At 45.6% G+C, this 25,282-nt stretch overlaps 7 protein-coding genes across 7 annotated transcripts; 2 read left to right on the plus strand and 5 right to left on the minus strand.

The window, feature by feature from the left end:
* Window positions 1-568: 568 nt before the first annotated feature.
* Window positions 569-2,312, plus strand: TRV_06698 (uncharacterized protein; the record flags this gene model as incomplete). The annotated part of the gene is made up of 3 exons (XM_003019248.1): window positions 569-680; window positions 749-852; window positions 915-2,312. The coding sequence occupies 3 exons, from the start codon at window positions 569-571 to the stop codon at window positions 2,310-2,312; spliced, it is 1,614 nt and encodes a 537-aa protein (XP_003019294.1).
* Window positions 2,313-3,707: 1,395 nt separating this feature from the next.
* TRV_06699 (uncharacterized protein) lies at window positions 3,708-7,148 on the minus strand (the record flags this gene model as incomplete). The annotated part of the gene is made up of 4 exons (XM_003019249.1): window positions 3,708-3,741; window positions 3,809-3,909; window positions 3,971-6,801; window positions 6,893-7,148. 4 exons carry the CDS (start codon window positions 7,146-7,148, stop codon window positions 3,708-3,710), a joined length of 3,222 nt encoding a protein of 1,073 aa, XP_003019295.1.
* Window positions 7,149-9,591: 2,443 nt separating this feature from the next.
* On the plus strand, window positions 9,592-10,542 carry TRV_06700 (uncharacterized protein; the record flags this gene model as incomplete). Its single annotated transcript, XM_003019250.1, has 3 exons — window positions 9,592-9,594; window positions 9,664-9,935; window positions 10,080-10,542. The coding sequence occupies 3 exons, from the start codon at window positions 9,592-9,594 to the stop codon at window positions 10,540-10,542; spliced, it is 738 nt and encodes a 245-aa protein (XP_003019296.1).
* A 129-nt stretch (window positions 10,543-10,671) lies between these two features.
* TRV_06701 (uncharacterized protein) lies at window positions 10,672-12,072 on the minus strand (the record flags this gene model as incomplete). The annotated part of the gene is made up of 4 exons (XM_003019251.1): window positions 10,672-11,001; window positions 11,026-11,062; window positions 11,252-11,934; window positions 11,989-12,072. 4 exons carry the CDS (start codon window positions 12,070-12,072, stop codon window positions 10,672-10,674), a joined length of 1,134 nt encoding a protein of 377 aa, XP_003019297.1.
* An 899-nt stretch (window positions 12,073-12,971) lies between these two features.
* Window positions 12,972-15,192, minus strand: TRV_06702 (uncharacterized protein; the record flags this gene model as incomplete). The annotated part of the gene is made up of 3 exons (XM_003019252.1): window positions 12,972-13,267; window positions 13,333-14,820; window positions 14,886-15,192. The coding sequence occupies 3 exons, from the start codon at window positions 15,190-15,192 to the stop codon at window positions 12,972-12,974; spliced, it is 2,091 nt and encodes a 696-aa protein (XP_003019298.1).
* A 1,633-nt stretch (window positions 15,193-16,825) lies between these two features.
* Window positions 16,826-17,993, minus strand: TRV_06703 (uncharacterized protein; the record flags this gene model as incomplete). The annotated part of the gene is made up of 3 exons (XM_003019253.1): window positions 16,826-17,061; window positions 17,172-17,494; window positions 17,635-17,993. 3 exons carry the CDS (start codon window positions 17,991-17,993, stop codon window positions 16,826-16,828), a joined length of 918 nt encoding a protein of 305 aa, XP_003019299.1.
* A 396-nt stretch (window positions 17,994-18,389) lies between these two features.
* Window positions 18,390-20,094, minus strand: TRV_06704 (uncharacterized protein; the record flags this gene model as incomplete). The annotated part of the gene is made up of 3 exons (XM_003019254.1): window positions 18,390-18,862; window positions 18,936-19,760; window positions 19,821-20,094. The coding sequence occupies 3 exons, from the start codon at window positions 20,092-20,094 to the stop codon at window positions 18,390-18,392; spliced, it is 1,572 nt and encodes a 523-aa protein (XP_003019300.1).
* Between the last annotated feature and the right edge of the window lie 5,188 nt (window positions 20,095-25,282).

The raw sequence follows: 25,282 nt of genomic DNA on the forward strand, positions 1-25,282 counted from the left end.
GAAATTAAGCCCGCTAAGCCCCTCCGCGGCGGAAACTTTAAAGCCTTCTCCATTTGCTCTCCCACACCCACACAGCGGTAAATTGTTATCACCAATTGAACCGTCCTTGTTATGTCGGCATACCATGGGATTATGGGAATCCATATTTATCATCATCCAGAACCCGGCTGATGGGCGGAGAATACTTTTTCCAAGGCATCACAAAAGTGGGCCGGAGATTATTCGCTTGAAAGCGTGAAATGCTAAAAAAAGCATTCGAGAAAGCAAGGAAGAAAATAGTATAATTTTATATTTCCGAAGGCATAATATTATCAAGAAATATGTATTAGGTGGAATCAAGTCACATCTTGTCGGGCTCCCGTTTTGGTGGTGCGGAGAGAAGATCAGCAGCATTTTAGCTGTTGACTCACTTTAAGAGCCTTGTGTTTCTGAGCCCATCCACGACACTTATACCCATAAAAGCGACAATCAGCTACTGATGCTCTATTCATGCTCGCAATACTTCCCTGCCGAGTGACTGCCTGTGCAAAGCTTGCTCCCTGAATTTGTATTTCGTCCCGACACAGCAATGGGCAGTCTTGTGAAGCTTCTGAAGAGGCTGGCCACCATCCCTAACGGAGCTGAGGAAGCCCAGCCAAACCTAATCCTACTCGTGGTTTGCTCGGCTATGTTCCTTGACCGTGAGTTCGAAGATAATAATACGGATTCTCCGGCTCCCTTGACTCACCAAGGCTCATCAAATCTCTAGTCTCGAATCTGTCAGCTGTGACAATTGCCCTACCTACCATTGGTGACCAGCTGCACACCGACCAGGCAAAGCTACAGTGGGTCATATCGGCTTATGCGCTGACGGTACGCCTTCCTCATATATCACAACGATTTATACATAGAATACGAAAGCTGATAGGTCCTAGTTTGGGAGTTTTCTCATCCTTGGAGGGCGGGGTGGTGACATCTTTGGCCACCGTCGTGTCCTCCTTTTTGGCTCTTACATCTTCTCGCTCTTTACGCTTGTTTCTGCTCTCGCACCCACTTTCACGGCCCTGGTCATCGCCCGCGCTTTCCAGGGAATCGGCGCTGGGTTCACCATTCCTTCTGCCCAAGCTCATGTCGCCATATACTTTCCCTCACCCGTGGAGCGGGCAAAAGCTCTCGGACTCTGGGCTGCAGCTGGCAGCGTGGGGTTCATTGTTGGCCTTATCCTGGGCGGTGTGCTGACGGCCCTTATCAGCTGGCGCTGGATATTCTGGATTTCCCTTATTCTCTCTGGTATTGTTGTGCCAACGGCCCATGTCTTCCTTCCTCGAGCTAAGACGGCTCGCTCAGCCGCTGCTCGGGAGATTACAAATGAAGAACAAGAAGAGAAGAAGTTTTTCCGGTCCATAAAGGCACATATGATCCGTTTTGACGTACTTGGGATCTGCCTGGGAGTCCCCAGCCTGCTTCTATTGACTTATGCACTCACCTCAGCCAATACAGCGGGCTGGGGCTCACCGTCTATCATCTCCACCTTGGCGATTTCGAGCCTGTTACTTCTCCTGTTTGCGTTGCACGAATCTCGAGCACCCCAGGCTTTGATCAACCCTCGTCTTTTTCGTCCAAGTTTCACGCTCACACTCATCCTAGCTGTAGCAACATATGCCGTCCGTCAGGCATGCTCCTACTTCCTTACTCTCCAGGTCCAATCTTATGGATCGTCGCCTCTACACACGTCTCTCCTATTCCTACCGGTTGGTATATCTGCTTTGGTTACCAACACAATTGCTGGCCGTTTGGTCCATTTGCTCGGTGCCCGAGCCATGTTCGTCATCGGCTGGACGCTTTGCATTCCCGGTGTGGTACTGTTCAGCTTTATCACCCCTCAGACGTCATACTGGCACTTTACTTTCCCTGGTATGATATTATACATTGCCGGTCTGGGTGTGGTGTACATTACTGCAAATTTTGTTGTAATATCCAGTGCAAGCAAGAGTGACCAGGGTGTGGTAGCTGGTGTATTCAATGTTGCTCTCCAGGTCGGAGGAAGTGTACTGGGTCTTGCGGTGCTCACAGCCGTTGCCGATGGTATTAACAAACAGTACGGTGACAGCAAGGCAGGAGTTCTCAGCCTGGTCGGCTATCAGAGTGTGTACTACTCATGCACCATACTGTGCGCAGTAGCTTTGGTGCTGAGCTTGGTCATTGAGGTTCCTGATGCAATGAAGGGGAGCCTATGGAATAAGCCGGATCAAGAGCCGACGACGCAGCAGGTAAGCACAATAGATGGGATGAAACCGCAACAGCAGGCTAAGACCGCTATTGAGATGAAGTAATCGGGTCCAAAGTGGTTGATCACAAAATTTCATTAAAGATATATAGAAAGGATTGTATAATATAGGATTTTTAGACCCTAGCAAGTACATCTTGGGCATCCCAGATTGCTCCCGTGGTATATACGTGTGCGCACATAAGCCTACACCGATTCGACAACAGGTCTTATGTTTTACCTTGTAACTAAATAGTCAAACCCTTGTGAGACCACTAGTAACTAGGTCGCTATGCTTGGGTATTAGATGGAATCAAGAAAGTGCATGAACCTGGTGCGGTATCTCAAGGCCTCAAGGTAAAACTGTAAAGGGTCGATATCCGTATATCAATTTCGCAATTTCATAGCGATGGTTTCTGGCAGTAACAAGTTTGCCCTTCAAACCTCGTATCTCCACCAACTCACCTTTTTCAGAGAAAATACAGGCGAATCACACCAACAGGACATAATATTATTAAACCCACCACAGCCCCGTTTCACATATACCCTGAGCAATGAGCCATTTATCTCACCGAAAGTCATTCTCGTATCTGCCTAACCCATTACTCCAGTTTGCGGGTAGACGGGAAGAGTATGGCTTACGACAAAGCATGATATTATTTCGCAGAGTTCAGGTCTATCATGGGCCCAGTTCGTTAGTGACTTCGCTTTCCTATCATGTAACTAGCATGGAACAAACTATAATATAAACCTGTTGGTATATACGCTGGCAGGGCTCCCAGAGTGCTATTTCTGGGTTATTAAGGTTGAGTTTCGGAAAAGGGGCAAATGCTGAGTTTTTCCTATTATGACGTCAGATTAGTCAATAGCCGAATTGCTATTTATAGTTGGTTGTTTCGGGACGGGAAGTTTAGCAGCAAGAAAATTTCTGCAGATGTTTCCCCTCTTGATCTCCGTGGGAAGCAGAGGGGCAAGAATTTAGCTCGTTGAGCTTTTTATTCACATATCTCTAAGTATCGTACGTAGCACTGTTCTATCGTCTAGTTATATTCTCCTGGGCTTTTTTTTTTTTTCGGTCCTGGTTCGTTTGGCGCATGTGGTTGAGCATAGCTGTCGTGAATATCGTCGAATCCAGGGAGAAGGCAAAAAGGTAAATTCAAACAAATGTCAACATGTACATTTCTTTTGTATAGAAAGAAAAATAAAAAAACCAAAGGGTTAATCTTTTCCTGCTTTGCTTTCTTGATTGATTGCTTTTTTATGTTTCCGGGGATTGATTCTAGTTTCGATTCGGTCGTGATAAGGAGTGGCAGGGCGGGATGGGGATCGTTAAGGGAAGAGAAAAATGGAAGAAAAACACATCAAGGTTCTTTTTTTATTTGGTCTTGGTACATTTATCCAAAAAGGAAGCGGAGGGGTCGGACCGCGCCCCTGTGCCGTGCCGTGTTGGGAGCGAGATGGTCTAGATCTCCTCCTTTGGCATACGCTTGCCCATGCTATAAAGGACATTAGCATTCGGTCCATGCATGCACGCTTATGTTACAGGTCGGGGTTTAAACTTACAAGTCGAAGAAGGCAAACTGGCTGGGGTTGGGGCCGTATTCATACACGAAGCGGCTAGCAAGGTAGCTGCCGAAGATGGATCGGAGGTAGTTGTCGGGAATCTAAACAAGAGATGATTAGCAACATTCAAGTGACAGTCAGCCGCCGGAAGAAGTTACTTACACGCTCCAAAAGAGTCTCCAAACCAATCTTCTCAATGAGAAGCTTGGGAAGAGCATCCTTGAGAGTAGCCTTGCGGAGAGGAATGTTATCCCAGAGCTCAGACTTCTGCAATTCCTCATCAAGCTGAGTGATGGCTACACTGAGAGTGTCACTGAGCACACTGCGGGGAACGCCGGTGCGCTCATTCTCCCTCCAGATAGCTTCGAACTCCAAGCGAGCATTGCGCTTAATGGTCTCCTGGACCTCGCGGACGTAGGCGTCGTAGAATGGTGGTGGAGTTCCATCCTTTGCGACACACATGTGTTCTGTGAAGCCGGCGTCATCGAAGGAGAGGGAAGCAAGGACTTCAAGGGAGGAGGAGGTGACACCACCCTTGTTCGAGGAAGCGTCCTTGTAGATGACACATCCAGCCTTCTCGAGGCGGATCTTGGAGTCCTGGGTGACGAAAAGGTTGGCGCCCTCAACGATGAATGGAACAACGGACTTGCCATCAACAATGAGGCTGGAAACGTTGTTGAGATTGATGGACTCCGGACGACCACCGCAGGGAACGAAGATGTCGTAATTACCTGGGCGAAGGTGGTAAGTGTTGCGGAATGCGGTACCGTTGTTAACGACCTCGCCGGATGGGAGAGTAACGTTGCTGTCATCGCAAAGAACACGATATCCGTCCTTGGACAACTTAGAAACGTCGTACTCGCAGATCATCTTCCTGCTGCGAGCAAGGCGAGTGAGCTCCTCACGATCGAGGCCGTTAGGATCAGCGAGGACACCAGATCCATCAACAATGGCAACGTATTGCTCCTTTCCGAGCAAGATACCGTTGGAGCCAAGATCTCCGTCAGGACCACCAGTCTGGAACATACGGACCTTGGTCTGGTCAATGCCCATCTTGCGGTAGATACCCTCAACGTTTTCACGCACAGACAAGGTTGTCATCGCGAAACGGTCGTGGGGGATACCGCCAAGCTTAGGGCTCTTGCCAGTGAAGAAGGACTTCCACCATGGAGCACCACGCTTGCGAGCGTGCTCGGTGGCCCAGTTGACAAGAGGAGCAGAGTTCTCGTCAGGACCCATGAAGAGGATCTCATCCTGACCGTGGAGGTCGACGATGGGATCCTTGATTCCAGGGCTGGCTGGGGGAAGGAGGAGGTCAAGGATACTGTCGATGTACTTGTGGAAAGCGACGGCGACCTTGTCCTGGTGGTTGACATCTAGAAGCAGGACACCCTTGGCACCGCCTTCTGGGATATCCTTGTTCTTGCGCTGCTGAGTGTTGGCGAGGTTGTAGTTCTCGTCGAACAAAGAGCGGGCGTTGATGGCATAAGCCTCCTTGTCGCGGGACTTGACGATACGGATACCACCACGGGCGATATCTCGGAATCTGAGGTGGAAGCCACGGAACTCGGAGCTGATGATGATGAACATGCCGTACAGAGGGTCTGGGTATTCGTGCTTGGGGAGGAAGTCCGCGCTGAGACGGAAGCTGAGAGCGACCTTGGTGGGGGTGTAGAAGTTGGTCTTAAGAACGGCGGCATTGAAGGTAAGGAAGGACTGCATGACCATTCTGTCGTTCTCGCTGACGACGGTCTTGGAGACGAGGTCCTTGAGCTGCTCGGCGTTAAGAACCTCGTCGACCTGCAGACGAAGGTAACTGAGGGTTGGGAGGAAGTCATCCTGAGCCTCGCCTCTGGTCTGGACGTAATGAGTGTTGGCGAAGTTGAGGTAGAGTCTGTGAATGAGATCGGGGTACTTCTGGATGATCTCGAGGATGTAGTCGGAGGTGAAAGTCTCGGAACGGAGACGTTTCTTAAGCTTGGAAAGCAGCTCGGCGTGAGCACTGTTGTTCGAGTCCAAAATGGCCGCAAGCGAAGTGTATTCTGAGCCAAGACGGTTGAGGAACTGCTGGACGAAGACCCAGACGCAGTGAGCATAGATGGTCTCCTGCAAGCTCAGACGGCCGCTGATGAAGTGGCCCTGGAACTTGTTCTGGGGGATACAGTAGAGGAGGGAGATTTCCTTGAGGATCTGGTGGACAGCAGCCTCAATTGGGGGGTGTCTGCTGGAGTTCTCGTAGCCAGGAGTGGGGCGGAGGTAGAGAGAGACAATAGTAATGCCGTTGGAGAAGTTCTCAAGGTATTTGCGGGAGCTGGTGAGGCGGTAGTAGTGGTACAGATCCGAGAGGGCGGAGAAGAAGCCCATGGCAGAGCCCTGGCGGTAAGCAATGACGAGTCTCTTCTCACGGCTGCCTTCGATCTCGAACATCTTGATGACGGGGCCGGAGCGAGCAACGGCATTGATGAGGAGTTCCTGGTAGATCGCCTTGGTGTTTTCGGTAGCCTTCTGCAGGAAGAGCTTGTCACCGACGATCTCAATGTTGGTCTCCTCAGGATCGGGGTTGGGGTTGGCGAATTGACACTTGTAGACAAAGTAGCAACGCAGCTGCTGCTCGCTGTTGTCTGGCAGTGGGCTGGAAGAGCGGAAGGTCTCGACACGGAAGCTGTCGGTAGCCGTGGCTCCGTTGATGTACTTCTCATCGATACGCTGCTCGTAGCGGGGGCCGTCAGTGGTAGTAACGCCGGGCCTGCTGGTGTCGATGTAGACGGCGTGGTCCTCGGCCTCCTTGTCGAGTCTGATCTCTAGCCGCTTGTCGTCACGGGCGTAGGCAGCCACTTTGGCAGCATAAAGGGAGAGGATGTGGCTGGCAATGACTTCGACGGTCTCGGTCTGGAAGTACATGTCGTCGATTCCGAGCAGGTTGTAGAACCAATTTGTCTCGGAGGCGACGAATTCGTATGGAATGAAGCCATTGTTCTCCAATTGCTCGGACACTATATATCGGAGTTCACCAAATTAGTCCTCTTGGGCCAAAATGTGCAATTAATTAATTGCAGTCAATTGTGCAGCTTTATCATCACGTACCAGCAACCATCTGTGCCTCCTTGCCTTCGAACTTGGCTGCCACGTAGCCGGGGCCTTGCTCGGCCAGGACACGGTGAGGGCCTCCCGGGATACCGAGATGGGTGGGCTGGGGGGACGGCTGGCGGCCTGGAGTGCGCACAACGCTCTCCAGCTGCTTGTTCAGGGGACGCTGGAAGCCCGTTGGCGTGCCAACGCCCGAATCAGCTGCCGGCTTGGGGTGGGAGGGCAGCCCGCCGTTCTGAGGGGAGTCCGACATGGTTGCGGTTCGGTTTTCTAGGAGCTTCGTAAAACAAAACGGTCTGGGGGGTTCTATATATCGTGGAAGAAGGGTCTATGGAAAGCGAATTGCAGCTATAGGAGCAGCGAGAGGAGAGGCTGTGAAGAGCACGCAGCCATGGGACAGCTGCAGGACTGAAGATGAACAGGCAAAGTCGTGAAGTTGACGTCGAGATAAGAGTCGGCGAGGAGGAAGAAGGAGGAGGAGGGGCAGAAAAAAGGGCAGGAGCAACAGGCGGTAGAGCTCGCCTTAATAAGCAGTTTCGCGTGGGGCGGCTAGCGGAGGCAACAGCGAAGCGCCGGCGGCGGAAAGACGGAAAGCGTCGGGAAAAGCGGAGAGCACCTGACCTAAGCCATGGTGACTAAGCAGTCATGTGTCGTGAAAAAATCAGCGCCCCGTGACTTTTCCTGGCTTAGCTAAGCATCTAGACTTTGCGCCTTTTTGCTTTTTGCGACGTCGCGGCATCAAAAGCGACGCAGCAGCGAAACAGCAGCGCAACAGGAGAAGGGAGGGAGGGAGGGAGGGACTGCGAGACGGCGGAGGTGAAGACGCTGCGTTGCTCTCAAACTCGCCTTGTCGTGGTAATTCTCCGACCGGCTCGCCTCCAGGCCCGATGACACTGTAATCACGACTACTTACTCCTCCGTACTTACAATGGAGCAAGGCATGGATATTGCTACTTACTCCTGCTACCTACGGAGTACTACAGCTAACTAACTACTAGACAGCTGCGGAGACGGTGAGCCCACGAACAAGCAGGATCCTTCGCAGCTGACTGCAAGAGGCAACTCTAGACCTCCTCGCTTCGACGGCGGCGGGCTGGTTTGGTTTGGCCGTCGTCCGTCTTTCTTCGTCAGCCGGGAACTCGCCTGGCTGGCAGTCTGCTGATCTGTTTCACCAGGGGCTCACCGTTCGAAAGTGTATAGCCCAAACCATCCTCAACAAAGACCGCCCGACAGGGCCTCTCGGGCGATCCAGACAGACAATGACTTACCGATCAGAGACAACGAGACCACAGCGCAGGCGGGCTGGCCAGCTTACGGATGGCGACCTGTTCCAGGCCTTGTCTCGTTTGTTCCTCCCCCCTTTTTTTCTGTTGTTGTTGGTTGGCCGTTGAACGGTTGACCTTCCCGTTTGTCTGGACGGGGACGGGCATATAATTAAGAGCTCCCAACATTACTTTTGCTCGTCTCCCTGTCACACCGTCAACGCCTTTCTTTCTTCATTATTATTCCTCCTGATGGATGCACCCCAGAGAAGTCCTTCTTTATTCATCAACTCCGCAAGTAGATCACTCTGGGGTAGCTCATCTATTTCGACTATTGAAAATCCAGGGCTGGCTCGTTGCCTTCAATGCTTAATAGTACGGATTCAAAAGAGAGTGCTTTGGTCTTCTCTTCTTCTTTTCCACGGAACAATATTATTATTATCTAGTTGCAGAGTGGCAGAGCCCATTATTCTCAACAAGATTTTACACCTTATTTGCCGTCAAATCGTACCTTGATCGCCCAGCTTGGAGCCTGGCCCGCGGAAGTTAAGCGTACATACGCATATGCAGCCCGCATCACCAGTCGGTCATTTTTTTTTTCTTCCTTCTGCCATGTACGGGTACATGCACGATAGACTACACAGGGCGTATCCTGCCCATCCTCCCCCTCCATCACGCAATTGCTGCTCTGTGACAATCCCAGCGGGCGCTCCTGCTTCCATCTTCATATCAAACATGAAGACAGAAGACAGACAGACGAACAGACGCACAGGAAGGCTGCCTTTCTGCCCAAACCACTCCTTTTCCCTCCAACCCCCTTTCTCCCTTTCCCCCGTCAAAACTCCATCTCCTTTTCACCCCCTGGATGATGATGTAACCAGCGCCTCCTCATAACAAAAGGGTGAAAACTGGGGAAACCCCAGCAACCGGTTGGCACAGCCGTCCATCTATCGTCTTCTTTTCTTTTCTTCCCCCCATCGCTCGTCTCTTCTAGTCCTCTCTTGTCCTTTTCTCCCTTCTCCTTCGCCCCCCTCCTCCCCATCCCTGACACCACGTTCGGACCGGTCGACAGGCTGACAGGCTGACGGGCTGACGGGAGCTGGACTTGGTAGCCAACCGGATACTGCGCAACCCAATACAGCCTCTCCGACCATCTTCCATTTACAACTGCACTGCTACGCTCTGCATCCATCCACTCAATCCATACACTCCAGCAGACCTCGCAGGCGCAACATAATTTAAAATCCCTCGTATCTTCAACCCTCAGCCAGTCATGGGAAAGGCGTGCTGGGCGGACCAGCCAGACTTGGTCACATCCTCCGTTTGAATCGTAGTTTTTATTATTCAACTGTTATTACTTTCGGATTTCCCAGCGCCCTTGGGGACCTTGTCTGCTGCCCTGGTCTAGTCAAGCACATCTGAGAGCTAGCAACCATGGTTAGCTACATGGATGGCAAACTCCATATACCTTGTTGACTCGCTAGTTCACCAAGTATCCGACTCTAGAAAAGTCCATGGACGGAGCAGCCTGCCGTGTTTCATCTTTTTCTTTTTTCCTCTCTCTTCTCTTTCGCTCTCTTGGGGTTTTTTTTTTTTTTTTCATTTCTTGATGGATGCCTTACCAAGGTTACTCCTGCGAGGAAAGGAGAGAAGCGCTTGTTGCGACGGACCTTGATTGTTGGTTCTGCCTCTTCCGTCCCCCTTTTTTTGATTGTTGCAATTATTACCTTGCAGCTCTATTTTTCTTTCCCTGGCTTTATTTCTTTCTTTCAGCTTCGGTATTTAAAAGCTTTGTCTCTTCCGCTTCCCTGGGAATTCTTCTTTTCTTCTTCTCTTTCTTTTCCCCAGACTTTTCCTTCTCCGCATTTTCTGACGTTGAACAAGGACTCAAAAGGCACAGTTATATAGCCTCATCTAGCCAGTCAGCTATTAAAACAAGCAATACCAGACAGCTATCAGTCCAATCTATCAATCAATATATTCGTCAGCTCGTTTGATCGTCAAGAACCTTCATTTGCAAGACGTGTCATTTCTATCAACCAATATCAACTGGGCAGGATCCCTTCCATCTACCAAATATCTTTAGCCAATACCACGGCCACCGCCAAAAAATACACATCGACAATGGCTTCAACCATGACCCGGCCTGCTCATTCCTCGTTGCCGCATACCATGCATCCTTTCCCGAGCACTGGTGCCGACTCAACTAGCCCATCTACCAAACAGCTCTCGGTCTCAACACTCAGCCTCGACATCCAGCGAGCCATGCAATCATCCTCCAGCCAGCCAAAGTACATCTCTGCCGGCAACAATGACTTCGAGCACCCACCTCCACCTCCTCCATCGCCAGTCGGCTTTCCCTCCGGCTCGACTAGCTGGAGGTAGACTCTTTCCGGCCGCATAACCCTGACAAAAATCATACATACTCCTGTCCTGATGTCCCGCCCCGGATACACGGTCAACGAGCCAACGTCCAAAATCTTCAGCTGCTTTTCGTCCTTTTTCTTTTCGCAATTATAATCTTAATTTGCATTCGGGTCGGGATAGAACGGAGTTGTTTTCATAGATGGGCTTCCAGCTTCTTTTCTTCTTCTTCTTCTTCTTTCTTTTTCTTCTTTTCTTGATATCCCTGTCCAACGAGCTGGTTTCTTCAGGTGTTTCCCATACTGTTTTCTCAACGAGATATTGTTTCCTATGTCGAATTTGCTTCTTCAACCCAATACTCAGCCACACAACAGTGGTCTGCTTGCTTCTTTTCTTCCTCCTCTGTTTGCCGGAACACATGTCCTCCTGACTGGGTATATTGTATCCGTGACACCGATGAGAGATTTTTTTTTTCCCTTTCTGTATCAGTCATCCTCAAATAACCGTCTTTTTCCAAGTTCCAAAATGGGCTCGTAGCTGGCTACAGAAATCAATGCCTAACGTAGTCGAGCGGTCATGAGACTGTCGGGGAAATATTTCTCTCAATCCAACAACGCGTCCTCAGGAGCCTGCAGGTTCGCTAGCCGTAGGCGTTGTAGATCCCGTCTGCACCCCAGACCCACGACTACCCTGGTTGGAAACCTGGCCGCTGCTGCTCCGCTCGGCGTACATCTGCTCCAATGCACGCATTGCATCTCCATCACCCTCCAGGGCCAATTTATTCAACCTCTCAGCCTCCGCGACAGCCGCTTCAACCCTATTCCACCCCGCAATTTTCTCTTCCTGAATCTGGCTCTTTTTTAACGGAAACACAGTCCTGACAGCATCGGTTTCGCCCCTGGAATGTTTCGCCTTCGCCAGCCGCGCCAGGAATCGTGCCTGGTTGCTCATTGCAATCCTGGATGCGTCGCCCATGTCCTCCCCAAACACGCTTTGGCTCTGACCGCCCGAGCTGGATATTAAATTGGCCTTTTGGCCCACAATCCTCACTCGGTTGGCGCACAGGAGCTCGCTGCTGTCCTCTTCATTTCTCCAGAGCGGAGGAGTTGAGTTTGGCTGCCTCTCGGATGAGCGAGTGAACATCAACTCCGTCCCAATCATGTCGGCCCAGGAACAGCTGAATATCTGGTTGCCATATGAAATTATCGGATTAGGCGAGTGAAGGTCCATTATCTGGATTCGGCTTTGCGACTCTTGCTCTTGGTCGTTGTGATCTTGCCCTCCGTCACCGTCAAGCGAAGGTGTCATGGAAGGGTCAATTGGAGAGTGGATTGGAGTCGAAGTAGATGATCGCTTTCTCGGAGGTCGTATGGGCCCGTTAACTGAGGATAGCTCGAGGTTGATATAAGCTGTCTATATGTAGCTCTGGTTAGCACGCGGTCTATTGTAAACTGTGACCTCACGTACCTCTGTTTCAAACGGGTCATACTCATATTCGTAATCTGAATCATTGCCATCCACATCCATAGCAATAGTCTCAGGCCGCTCCATGGCTGTGAATAACAACACCCGTCCTGTTTGATCTTTAAATCTTCGCCTAGCCGCCCTTAACAATGAATGAAGATGTCAAAAAGTCGCTTGTTGAGCCGCAGCCGACTTTTCAGCGCCAAATTACGTCATCAATGTGATAGTTAACCAAACTCCAAATACCAATTTCAATGAACACACTCGAATACTGTGACTGCTCTAGGGGTTGATTCAGCTTCATGGACGAATCCTAGGTACATTAATCGCCTAACTCTATTGCGATACTCTATCCTATTGAACAACTATGTTTCCTAACCAAAAGTCAACTTTTCAAGTCATCTGCAACTCTGCTGCTACATATGTATCGAGGCTTGGGAATTTGGTATAAGCCGTGCAGAGCAAAACGAACCAACAACTACCGGTGCTAATCTCCAAGTGAAACCGATCAAATATGTAATTTCAGATATACAGTCATCACTTATACAAAGCCAATGGGAACTCCATTGCCTTAAACAAATCACACCACAAAGAATTTGAAGATCCGTAGAGTAAAACAAGAAAATATCAAGAATCAATAAAAAAAAAATTCCAATGAGTGAAGGAGGAAGGGACCTCGGTGAAGGAATGACAGGACGCAGATGCAAGCTAGACAAAAGAAAGACAAAGTGATATGCATGAACTTTATGTACTCGGAACGAAAGGACTGGGTTATTTGCTAAGGAACGAGAGGGATAGGTAGCGAGAAAGCGAGAAAGCGAGTCAAGGGTCAGGAGTCGGGAATCGATGGGAAGACTTGGTTCGGGGACGGGCGGCGCCTAGGCTATGTATGCAAGATGAGAGATTTTTGCCCCAGAGAGAAAGAAATATGCAGAGATGCACGGAAAAAAGGGAAACCTTTAGGGAAATGTATATAATATGACGCCTTAATGCAGCAACGACCGATTCTGTTGATGAGTATTGTTCGTAAAGGATATGTCGCTGCCGGCACTCCTTGGCCTCTCGGGGCTTCCGCCTCTATGCTGGACTAGTCGGTCTGTGCTCTCGCTGTAGCCATGTCTTGGCTTGGATGGCGGTGAGTCGTGGTACGGCTCGTAGCGGGAGATATGGTTCAGCTTGCCGACTTCTTCGTCGTGCATGTACCCGTGGGATTTGGGCCTGAGTAGAATTGAACCCCGAGGATCGAGTGGAGTTAAGTTGTCTAGATCTCTGTCGAAATTTTCTGTGAAAATACAAGTTAGCCGGGGGAACGGTAATGGTAAAAGTGAAGTACAACAGCATGCTTACGTTTCTCCTTGTGGCGCTCCTCGTGCGGATTTTTGCCAAACAGTGTCATTATACCGTTGATCAAGATAAGTATGCCCAAAATGGCCGCAAGACTAGTCTGGACGGCAAGGAGAGCAACACCAGTCACAGTCTTTGTTGTCTTCGAGATACCAAACTCGTCAACAAAGACGATAATGCATGCAACAGAAAGTACTCGGACAACCTGGATGGAGATATTAATCCATTGACCAGAATTGGTTTCGAAAGGACGAGTCCATAATAGAAGAATGAGCATGAGGCCTTCAACAATAAACTGACCAGCAGATTGAGCGAGGCCATGCCCATCTGCACCAGCGATCACGCAGCCACGGGCAAAAAGGTACACGATAACAGGCACGAAAATCCACCAATAATCCTTCTTATAGTGGTCGTAAAAGAGACTGTACTTGCGCCAAGCTTCCTTGTCCTCAAACAGAGCTGAAGCAGTTCCCTCAGTCTTCTTGAGGCGTTGGGCAAGGGACCAGATGCGGAAAGTGAAGTATCCAAGAACACCTGTGAACAGCACCAGGGTGACTGCAGCAAGAGTTTTTGCGGCCCACGAGTCACCACGAGTGAACTGGAAAATGCAGTAGAGGGTCCAAATTCCGTAAAGCAGAAGAATCAAGTTGGTGATGGTCCTAGCAAGGAAACCCCAGTAATGTTGTCGGAAATTTGACAAACGCTCTGGGAACGTGGAGTACAGAGCCCAGACTTCCAACACAACCTTCCCTAGTAATATGCCTGCGGCAATGACAGCGATGACAATGGCAAAGATAAGTAAAACAGTCATGAAAGTATTGGCTGCTGGAATAGAGAGTTCTTCAACGCCCTTTTTGATGCCGCTAAGACGGTTGTTGACTTCCTCCTGTATATCACGGGCCAGGAGGTGGACATGGCGGGATGTGAGATCAAGCGAGCGCTTCTCAGTAGTGCCATTTGTGCCATTTTTTTCTACTTGAAGACTCCGAAGATAGGTGACGCTGTTTTCTGTGAGGTTTCCGCCGGTCGCATTCCGAAAGTTATCGATGGATTGCTGTAGGTTTGTCCAGGGGAAAAGGCCCAGGCTGAAGCTAAAGTTTTTGGTAAAGCTCCTATAGACGGGAGGATAATCCACACTACACAATCCGTTCAATGCAATGGCCTGAAAAACACCCATAACTTGAATGAAAGATGGACTTGCGCCAGGTGCTCCAGGGTGAGCGGTAGTGCCTACAGCACCAGCGCCAGAGAAGACCAGGGCAGCACCAGAGATCCCAGCGGCAGCGTATGATACCATCGGAGTGTTTAGGGAGTGTCCATTGCCAACAGTTGACTTGATGCAGGAGAGTTCATTTTTGTCGTCTTTTTGATTCAGCTTCAGTGTAGCTTCGGCGTCTAAATCTGGCACCATGAAGGCAATAGTCGGTATTCTGGATCCAAACTCTTCCGAGATCGGTTGCTGACCTTTGGCGGTGAAACGGCCGGCAGGCACTAAAGTAACCGTCAGTACTCCTGGCTGGTGTTTCCGTATTGAGTTGAAAGCAGTATATACATACCAGGGCAAAGTTGGTCTATAAACGTGTCTGACGAACATGGATCAAGATTCTGCGTGAACGTCTGTCCGTATGCAAGGATGGTAATGGTGGCAGTGACATTTTGTGTTTTGACGTTCATCCCAACGAAATTGTAGGTGACTGTCTTGGTTGCGCGGTTAAGGATGAAATCCAGCTCCTGAATCTCGATGTCACTGTTCCGAAGGCAAGAATTAAACCCATTGTTCCTGAGCACGTCTCCAGCAAGCGTAAGCCCAGCGTTTAGAGACAGGAAAGCCCACGCAACGGTGGTAAGGGATATGAACTTCATTCTGCCGAAGGGCGAGTCGAAGTTGTATGGCCTTCCGAAAGGGGTAGCGACCAGGCCTGACAGGCCACTTTTGTTGGAGGGAGACTGTAACCGAGCGATGGACGATATATGCGTATGTGAAATTCAAAGCGGATAGAAAAACGAGAGTCGAGAAAGGTACGGAAATGCAAGAGAACGACGGAAATGCGTTGGCTAAAAGACAGTATGACTAGCAGGGTCAACCCGCATAGTACGATGCAAAAGACGGTCAAAAAGGAACAATGCTGATTCTATTCTTGCACGCGGAGAACATGAGGAAATAAAGGAAAATGATAGAAGAAAGGGAAGGCGGCAAGACGAAGGCCGTTCAGCATTGACGTCCCTCAGGGGCTAAGCGATTGGCCGACTCTCCATAACCGTGCAAAAAACGAAGGATAAAAAAAAAGACGGGCGGTTGGTGATATCGAGAAAAACGGCTGCCCAGATAAAACCGATAAACGCAAAGACGACACAAGCGAAGGTTAAGGACAGACGGAGATAAACAAGGGAGGGACTTTTTGCTGTCGTAAGAAAAAGTATGTGGTATGGTGATATTGTTTCAAGAGTGCCTTTGCAGAGGCCCTTTGGGGGAGGAGATGGGCAGCCGCCGGTGATTGGAGACGACGCACCTGGATGGCAACATGTCGTTTCTCCGGACCATAAGATTTAGCGGGCCAATGCAAGGGTGTAGCCACTCGTAGGCCGCCGTTGCTCCCCTTTCGCTGGCAAACCAAGACATTCACGGCGTAATTATGGAGCTAAGGGGGACATCTTTCGCGCTGGCCTTCAGTCATGCATCCGCCACGTATCCACCGGGGCACAAGCACATCGCTGCTAGTGGTATGGAGCATGGCTTATCTGTCGCTCATTGATTGTGGTCCGCAGCTGTTTCAATCCAACATGGCATATATTCAGTCATGCATTCCAAGAAAGTTGTGTGAACAGAAGGGCCGCAAGCAAAGGAAAAGAGGGCGAGCTGCAGAACATTCGAGCAGGATAGTGGGCCAGGGTAGGCTCAAATTTAAGAATTAAGGATGAAGAAACGTCAGGAAACCCCTGGGCAATTGGCGGGTCTGATCCACCGTAGGGCAGGCGGGAAGCTAGACCATAAGCCACAGCCACGGCCAAGACGGTTCTGGCCTGGACTCTTGGTTGAACTGTTGAAGGCTGAAAAGGACGAGTCGACTGGCGCTCTTTCGAGTCGTTCGTTCGCTTCGAAAAGGAGCTCTTTTCCGGAGTATGCCTTCGTGGCATACCATAAATAACTCCAATAGCCTTTAATTAAGGGCGTCGAGCCGCTCTCTGCTGCCTGTCCCGCATGGATGAGGGCTTGAAAAAGTTGACGTGTAGAATATATAGCATCTCCAGTTATCTCCAGGAGTTTATGAATTCGAGGACCAGAATGGGGCATGGGGGCTCCATTGTTAATCAAGTCTGGAATACTCCGTACATACATTTATTCGGGCATCTTGGGCACTCCGTATAGAGCAAGGTTGTAGTACTCCGTACATGTTGCTGGCTTCGTTGATAGAGAATCCACTCCTCCTCTCGTCTCTTCCATGTCACCTCGTTTTGTCCCGGGAGCAATATATTTCGGAGAACGCAAGCCAGCAAGCTACTTCTGAGCCTTGTTCTGCTGCTCTCGCATGGCTGCTCTGGCACTACGACTTCCCCCGAGTTTCGGTCCACGTGGTGCGTCTGTCTTGGAGGTTTTAGTGTTCCGGGTACGGGCTCCGCGTCTTCTCGAGTGAATGGCGTCAAGGAAATCTCTACGGAACTGATCTGCTATTCGATCATCTGCAGCCTGATCGTCCTCATCTAGGTGGCTCTGGGGCTCTTCATAGACATCGACTGATCAACCCAGTAATGTTAGCATAATACCCTCCAGCTAGTGTGCAGGATGGGCAAAGGCGAACGCCGCACTGGAAAAAAGGAAGTAAAACCAAGGTGACAAAACTTACGTTTACTTTCGCGCAAAACTTCTTCTACGAGCCGATCTCGCATTATATCTTCGCTATTACGCCTTCTCCTCCCGCCGCGAGTTTGTTTGCCTTTGTTCACCGTTTCCTCATCTTCGGGTGCCGCGGAATCACCCTTGGCAAGGTTCCTGGTGGCAGCCTCTGTCCTTGCAATGTTCTGGAGCTTCGAGTCTGGTCCGAGGTCTATCTCGTGTAATTTGCCTAGAGTTGCAGGCTGTCTCTGTGGAAGCTGCAGGTCGGCAGCAGACGTATGTTCCGCCGCCTGCCGCGACTGGTTCTGGCCATCTGCAGGATTGGTAGGATCGCTGTTTTCCGACGGTAACGTCCCATGGCGACGTTTAGCCATCTCAGCTTCTATAAACGCCATCCTTATCACGTTAGTTGTTGCACTTGTAATGTGCTAACAAGACGGACGAAAGAGAACATAGGTGAAAGGTCTACGTACATATGCTTGTCAACGTCGACTTTCTGGCCGGAGTGTCCGACAAATCGATCTGATATACCACTTAACCGGCCTTCGGCCGTGGTCTCAGCAGCTGGCACGAGAGCATCACTGCGCGACGAACGAGACGTCGAGAACTCGATGCCGCCTTTCCTGGCCTTGTTCTTGCGAAGTCGCAATATATCAGCGACTCCCATCTCGTCTGTTTCCACGCCATCTGGAGCCGATGATGCCGGTGTATCAGGCGCAGTCGGTGTTGATGCCTTCGCTTCCACTTCGTCTTCGGGTCTCGTATCGTCAGCTCGTCGGCGCATGAACTTCCGTCTCTTCGCAGGGTTAAATAGGGGTGCATCGACGTCCATGATGAGTATCAGCAGGGGAGTATCTCCTCGTCTGGCGGTGTTTTTGCTGGGCTGAAGTTGATTGAACTGAACTCGATTTGATTTCTTTTCGCCTTCGCGGTAGGTTTCTGGATTATGTAATATCAAATTACATAATCTAGAACTTTCGTTGCATTAGTTTGGGAACACATAAAAGGTAAAAGTAACGACGCCGGCAGCTAGAAGACAAGACGCAGCGGACGGATGGGCGTGGATGAGAAGTGAAAGAGATGAATGTGCATGGTAAGTATAGTCGTCAAGCTATGTACAAATTGTTAATAAATAACGAAAACCGCAGCCGCCAGCCACCCTTTTTTAAAAAAAAAAAGCATCAGCACTATATACGCCTGTCCCAGGTTCAATGCAGGAGAAGATCGATCAGCTCAAGGCCACCTTAGCACCATATTTGCTAGAACAAGTGACGGTAAGCAGCTCGGTCCATGGATGAGGGTCTCTTGACTCGATGTTCTTGAAGGTCTGCATGATTCTGATTGTAGTGTAGGAAGCTTCGGTAAGAGCAAATTGTTCTAAGACATAGCCATTAGTATACGAGCGGAGAAATGGTAGGGAATAAAGAAGAGACATACGGCCAAGGCAGATTCTGGGACCACCATTGAACGGCAGATAGCCCCAGCCAGGGCGGATGGTCTCCCATCGCTCTGGCTTGAACTCGAGAGCGTCCGGGCCGTAGATGTCGGTACGACGGTGCATGGAGTATACACTATATATGACTGAGGTTCCCTTGGGTACGAAGACGGGAGATTGGCCGTCTGGGCCACCGCCGCGAGGGAGAATGGTGTCCCGGATGGCACTGCGAGAGTTGCCTGGCACAACGGGGTATAGTCGAAGAACTATATCATTTGTTAGGCTGATTTAATGGCTGACCGGGGGGAGGGGGCTAAGGAGGGGGAGTGAAGAACGTACCCTCATCCAAGGTATAGCGGAGATACTTCATGTTCTTGATCTCTTCAAAAGAGGGAGCGCGGCCGTTGAGCCTCCGAACCTCAGCCTGGAGTTTCTCCCAGACATCCTGGCGTTTCGATAGGGTGTTCCATAGCACACTAAGCAGACTGGCAGTGGTATCACGGCCGGCAAGCAGGATGTTCATAAGTTCCGACCTCAGCACCAGCGGATCCTGTGTCTCCTTGACCAGCTCGTCCAAAAAGACATATCGGCCAGACTCATCAGCTACGTCTCCAATCTTCTCCCGCGAGTTGTACCGTTCGATTCCTTTCCTGACATAATGGTCTGCAAAGGTATGTACATCCTTGACTCCTTGCCAGTACTGCTTGTTCCCCCAGGTGGACGGCAGCCCAAACCTGAAACGCTTCCCAATGTAGCCGGTGCAGTAGTCGAACGACTGGCCGAAGATGTCGCCTTTGGGGGCGGTGCTGCGGTGGCCGGACAGAGTGCTGGCGGACTCTCCGAAGAGGAATTCGGTAGCAGAGTCGAGTGTCATGCCAAAGAAGAGGCTCTGCAGGTCGACCGTCGAGCCGTCAGTGGGGATCAGCTCGATAAGCTCGCGGACATGACGCTCGAACATATTCAGGTCTGCGATCTGGGAGCGCGAGAAGTTGGGACGCAGCATCGCCCGGGAGTGTTCCCAGTCGCCGCCATCGTTGGTGAAGACTCCGTTGCCGAAGAGCTCGCGGAAGCCGGCTTTGCGGCGTGGCGGCAGTTGGTAGTCGTTGAACTTTACGGCCAGCACAGTCTTGACGTTCTCCGGTTCACAAGTCGTTATTACTGCAACTGTTAGAACTTGGGCGCTCTTCGGTTATAGCTAAAAGGGGGGGCGAATATGACACATACTCGGCAGGCCAGTGAGCTTGCTGGTGAAAGTGTTGCCGTACTTGAGGTACCGGTTCCGGACGTCCTCGAGGAATGTGTCGTGCTTGTTGCTCTTGATGGCCTCGAGAAAGAGCCCCAGGCCAAAGATGGGTTCGAAATCGGGATATGCTGGCGGCGCCTTGCAGCCATGCTCCTTTGCAGCACGACGGCGGGCGAGCGCAGTCTGGATGTACAGGGCAAGCCTGTAGAGGACGAAACTACCGAGCAGCAGCCAGCCGAGCGACAGAGCAAGCATCTCGATCACTCGAAAATATATATAATTATTTTATATATAAAATGAGACGCCCACCGGAAAGGACGAATATATATATATATATATATATATATAATTTATTTTATATAAAAATAAAGACAGCGGATATCGACAAAAGATCTCGGGAGGTCAAGACAAGAAAAGCTAGGCTCAGGCGAGCGGGCGCTGCGGTATATAGAGACGGCCAGACAGAATAGCTAGCTCATCCCCGCCGATTCCCCAAAGTTCAACAAGGCCACGGCATTTCTCTGCTTCTTCTTTACTTTCCACTCCACAAAAGTCTCTCGGCTGTCGGTTGGACTTCACACGGGACACGATAGGCTGAAAAACGAGGAAGGGGTACAAGAGCTGAAAGACACGGAGCAACAGGCAGGCCGTCTTGTCCCGCGGTGTCTGCTCGTCCTGGCACAACTCGCTGCACAACCAGGCATAACTCGCTGATCGACCTGCCAATCTGCCCGGCATGTCCGTCTATTTAACTAGCATCTCAATTCGCTGGACAAGCCCGGTACAAGCCAGCCACGTAGGCCAGTTGGCACGGTCATAAGGAGTGGTGGGAGAGAGACGATGACAGCTGTGCGATGCCAGATCGGCTCCGACACCGATACCGACACCGACATCACGACATCATCACCAGAGGATGATTTCACAACGACGCGGAATGATGGACATCTTTCTCCGAGAGACTGGTCGATGGTATTCATGATTCGCCAGCACCGAGTATGGAGCAAGTAACCTCCATGGCAGTGCTTAAACTCGCATGAGGCGCACTGGATCCTGCATATACTCTTTTACCGTGTAGGAGCGATCTACACCCCGTTTCAGGGCTTATATGGGAAATGGACGTCGTCAGAGGTGCTCTTTTTCTGGTTTCCCGCACGGATGAATGTCCATTTCCAGCGGTCACCGCTCTCGGCTTTGGCCGTTACGATATGGGCCAGGTAGCATGCAGTATGCGGAGCGACCGGCCCAGTTAACAGATACAGATACATCTCCTTATATGCGTCCGATGACAGTCTACCTATATCCAGGATGTAGGGTCAATCAGATAGAACCTGTCTACGCCTGAGGAATACCTGATAACCAGGAACAACCCGGTGATTATCCGTGAGGCGAGAGGGAAAAAAAAAAAAAAAGGGTTGGGGGAGTTTATCGCTGCTTGCTTTGCTGGCTACGGTGTATCTCCTACTGAGCTCGTCTCTCCCGTCCAAGATACAGGGCAGGGGTTGCAAGGCCCCATATCTCACTGCAGGGCAAAGGGGGCTACTGTGGTTCCTGGGTTCAGAGGAAGTAATTTAATATATACATCGAGACTCCTCAGGGGGAGCAAAACCAAGGAATAACTAATGGTTATATCGTCATTTCGGGATGGAGCAAGCTATTGACAGAGCTGTGATTGGTCCGTATTAACTCCGAGTAACGTGACATGAATATACCGGACCCACCGCAAGGTTGGCCCCTTTTTTTGTATTTCGACCTTGAAGCCCGCCGGCGAGAGGAATTCAATGCACACAGAACATTTCTCTAGGTGTGATTGTTGAAGAGCTGCAGGCCAGTGTTGGTAGTAATAGGAGAGCAAGGAGTTTTATTGTGAATTCTCGATTGGCCAGCGAGTTTTGAAGTCTGCCGCGCGTCTATCTCACGTGAGCGCCAGTTAGCTTTGGAAAGTGGGCACGCGACTCTTAGCCGCGGGCCGAGGTAAACAAAGATATCAACATTGAAGTTATAAAGTAATAAGAAAGTTCGAGCGACGAGCTATACTTACTACTAGATATTAATTATCTAATTAGTAAATAATACCGAGTAATAAATACTAAATTATATATAGAGATACTTATAATATTAAATAATTAAAGGCTTAAAATTTTATTTTATTAAACTAATAATTATAAATATAAAATTAGTACCTTATAGCTAGTAGTAGTAGAGGTATTTTATAGTTACCTAGTTACTATAATAGAGTATTATATATTAATAATATAGATCTTAAAAGTATTAATATATAATTATATTACTATTGGTATAATATTTTATAAATATGGATTCTTTATATTAGTATTAATTTAAAAAGTATTTTCTCTAAATATTTCTTTTCCTTTTTTTATACATAGGCTTCTTTTACTTTAAAAAAGCTCTTTATTAGGTATCTAATAATTAATATTAGATACCTAATACTTAAACTTTTTTTTAGTATTTAATTTCTACTATAGATTTTATTTAGAGATAAATAATTTTATTACTCTAAATATTTATCCCTAAGCTATATTATCTAGTTTATTTATTTAAACCTTTTTAAAGTATAATTCTTATTTTTATCTTTTATATTATTATTTAAATAAAATAACTTATTAATATATAAAATAGTTAAAGTAATAATTATAATATTACTATTATTATCTTTTGAAAAATTATTTAAATTATTTAAGTTTAAACTAAAAGAATTTTTTAATAAATCTAAATCTACTACTATATCTTTAGACTATATAGAGGAAATATCCTAATTTTCAAATTTTTTAATAGAAGGAAGAGTTACCTTAGAGGCCTATAATATTAAGTCTAAATTTAACTTAAGAGAATTAGAGTAAGCTTTCTTACTAATAGGGGCTTTAGTAGTTTCCTCTAGAATTTATTCTATTACTATATTATTATTAGAAGTAAAAAAGAGGGAGGTAATAAATAATAATCTAAACTTAGTACCTTTAGTATATAGTCTCTTAATTAATATTATAGAAATATTAATATAGTAGAAATATTTAAATTCTTTATTATAAAATAAAATTTTAGTTATATATTTATCTATTAGAGAATGAAATAAATACTTATATTAGTATATTAGGTCTAAATTTAGATATTATTTTAAAGATAATAGCTACTTAAACTTCTAGTAGATAACTTAGTTGGAATAAATTAATAATAGAGAATTAGTAACCTTTATATTTATGGAAACTAATAATTTAATTATCAATAGAGACTAAATAAAATACTTAAAGTAAATAAGTATTCTTCTAGTAAAGATTATTAAATATAATATAGTAAATATTGAACTTAATAAAACTCTATATTTTAAAAACTAAGCTAAATAATAGATAATAATAAATTTTAAATTAAATAATAAAAATTTAATATTTAGTGGATTCTAATAGAATTATAATTATTATACTAATAAAAGTTATATATAGGTTAGTTATTCTAATTAATATATTAATATATATCTTATTATTTAAGTCTCTAGACTAAATATATAGAGACTTAGCTTAAAAAGTTAAAACTAATTAACTTTTCCAATACTTTATAAAAAGAAAATTATAGCTTTTAATAAAGTAATTATTAGTAAAAAAATTATTTATAATATTATAAAATTCTATAATTACTAATATCTTCTCCATATAAATAATATAATTATTAGCTAGAAAATTATAGAATATATTTAGTAGTATTTAGAAAATCTAATTCTAGCTATTGGACTAAAGGAACTAATAAGTTATAATAAAGAAGATAATAATAAAATGAATAATCTAAATAGTAATTAAAATAAATATATTAATTAGAAGGTAATTAAGATAAGAAGATTTTTAAAAGTATATAAAATAATTAAATTATGGATTAACTAAAATATAATATTAAGCTAGTAAAGTTAATAAAAATAGAGAAAAAGTATTTAACTCTAGAAGAATAAAATAAATATATTTAAGTATCTTCTAATATATAATATTTTAAGTAAATAAACCTAGATATAAATTAATAAGAAATTAAGAGACTAGAACTAGAATATTTTTAGAAATATTACTCTCTATATTCTAATCCAATTTATTAGTAGTAGCTATAACTAATTTTTTTCTAACCTCTAAATTTAATAAAATGATAATTTATTGAGTATTTATTACCTAAAATAATATAATATATAATTAGTTATATATAAATATAAGAAAATAGAAATTAATTCTAATATACTCTAATAATTAGCTCCAAACTTTATTAATAATTATTATAAAGGCTAACTTTATAAAGAATTAATACTAATAAAATTTAAATAAAAAATCTAAAGTATTATTCTTATATTAAATATAGTAAATGAAGTAGATATTTTTATTAAAATTTTTATTATTAATTTAAATTTTAAAATATTAATATAGAGCCTAATATAAAATAAAATATATTTTATTATAAAGCTTTTTAAATAAATTTAAATTTTATAAAAATATTAGTAAAATATTAATTTTAAAATATAACTTAAATAATAATAGAAAATTAAAATTTAAAAATTATAGAAATTCCTATAAAACTTCTTTATAGGCTATATTATTAATATTAGTAGTATTAATTATATATTAAGTAAGTACTTCTTTTAGAAACTTAGTAAGGAAATACTAATTAAGAAACTATATATTCTTATTTAAAGATATTATAATAGTATAATTTTTAAAAAACTCTAAATTAATAAAATTCTTTATAAAATTTAGATATATTTAGTCTATAAAGGTAGTTAAATTAATAGTAAATTTAATAACTAGATAAAGCTAGATCCAGCTCTATAAAAATTTATTAATAGTAAGCTTTACTAGCTACTTTATAAAAGCTTAATTTTTAGAGATGATATTTTAAAATTTTATATTCTTATATAAACTTAAAATATATAAATTCTACTAGATATTAGTATTATATATTATAGTATTAATAATATCTTACTAAATATTTATTAGAATAATAAATAAAATTTACTAGAAGTTCTTATTTAAAATAATTGGTAGATTACTAAAAAGTAAATTAATTTAATAAATATTATAGAGTAATTAATTAATAATATTAAATACCTAAGCTAAAGTTATTAGAGTCTTAATCTAAATAAGTAAAAATATCTACTAGAGTAACTCTACTAGCTAAAAAAATTTGGAAATATTATATATTAAATAATTTTTAATAAAGATTAGAATTTTATAATATTTATATATAGTTTTACCTCCAAATAAAAGAGTAAAAGTAATATTTATAGATATAATATAGAGTATAATAAGGCCTTAACTATATATATATATATAGATGGTTTAATATAAAAAATATTTTTCTAATACTACTAGAACTATTAAAGAAAAATAATATTTTCTCTAGTATCCATTCTGGAATCTCTAAAATAATTCTATAAATTTATTATTAATTAGTATTAAGTTATACT

This window comes from Trichophyton verrucosum (assembly GCF_000151505.1).
Source record: "Trichophyton verrucosum HKI 0517 chromosome Unknown contig00773_1.f1.exp, whole genome shotgun sequence".
NCBI classification, from domain to species: domain Eukaryota; kingdom Fungi; phylum Ascomycota; class Eurotiomycetes; order Onygenales; family Arthrodermataceae; genus Trichophyton; species Trichophyton verrucosum.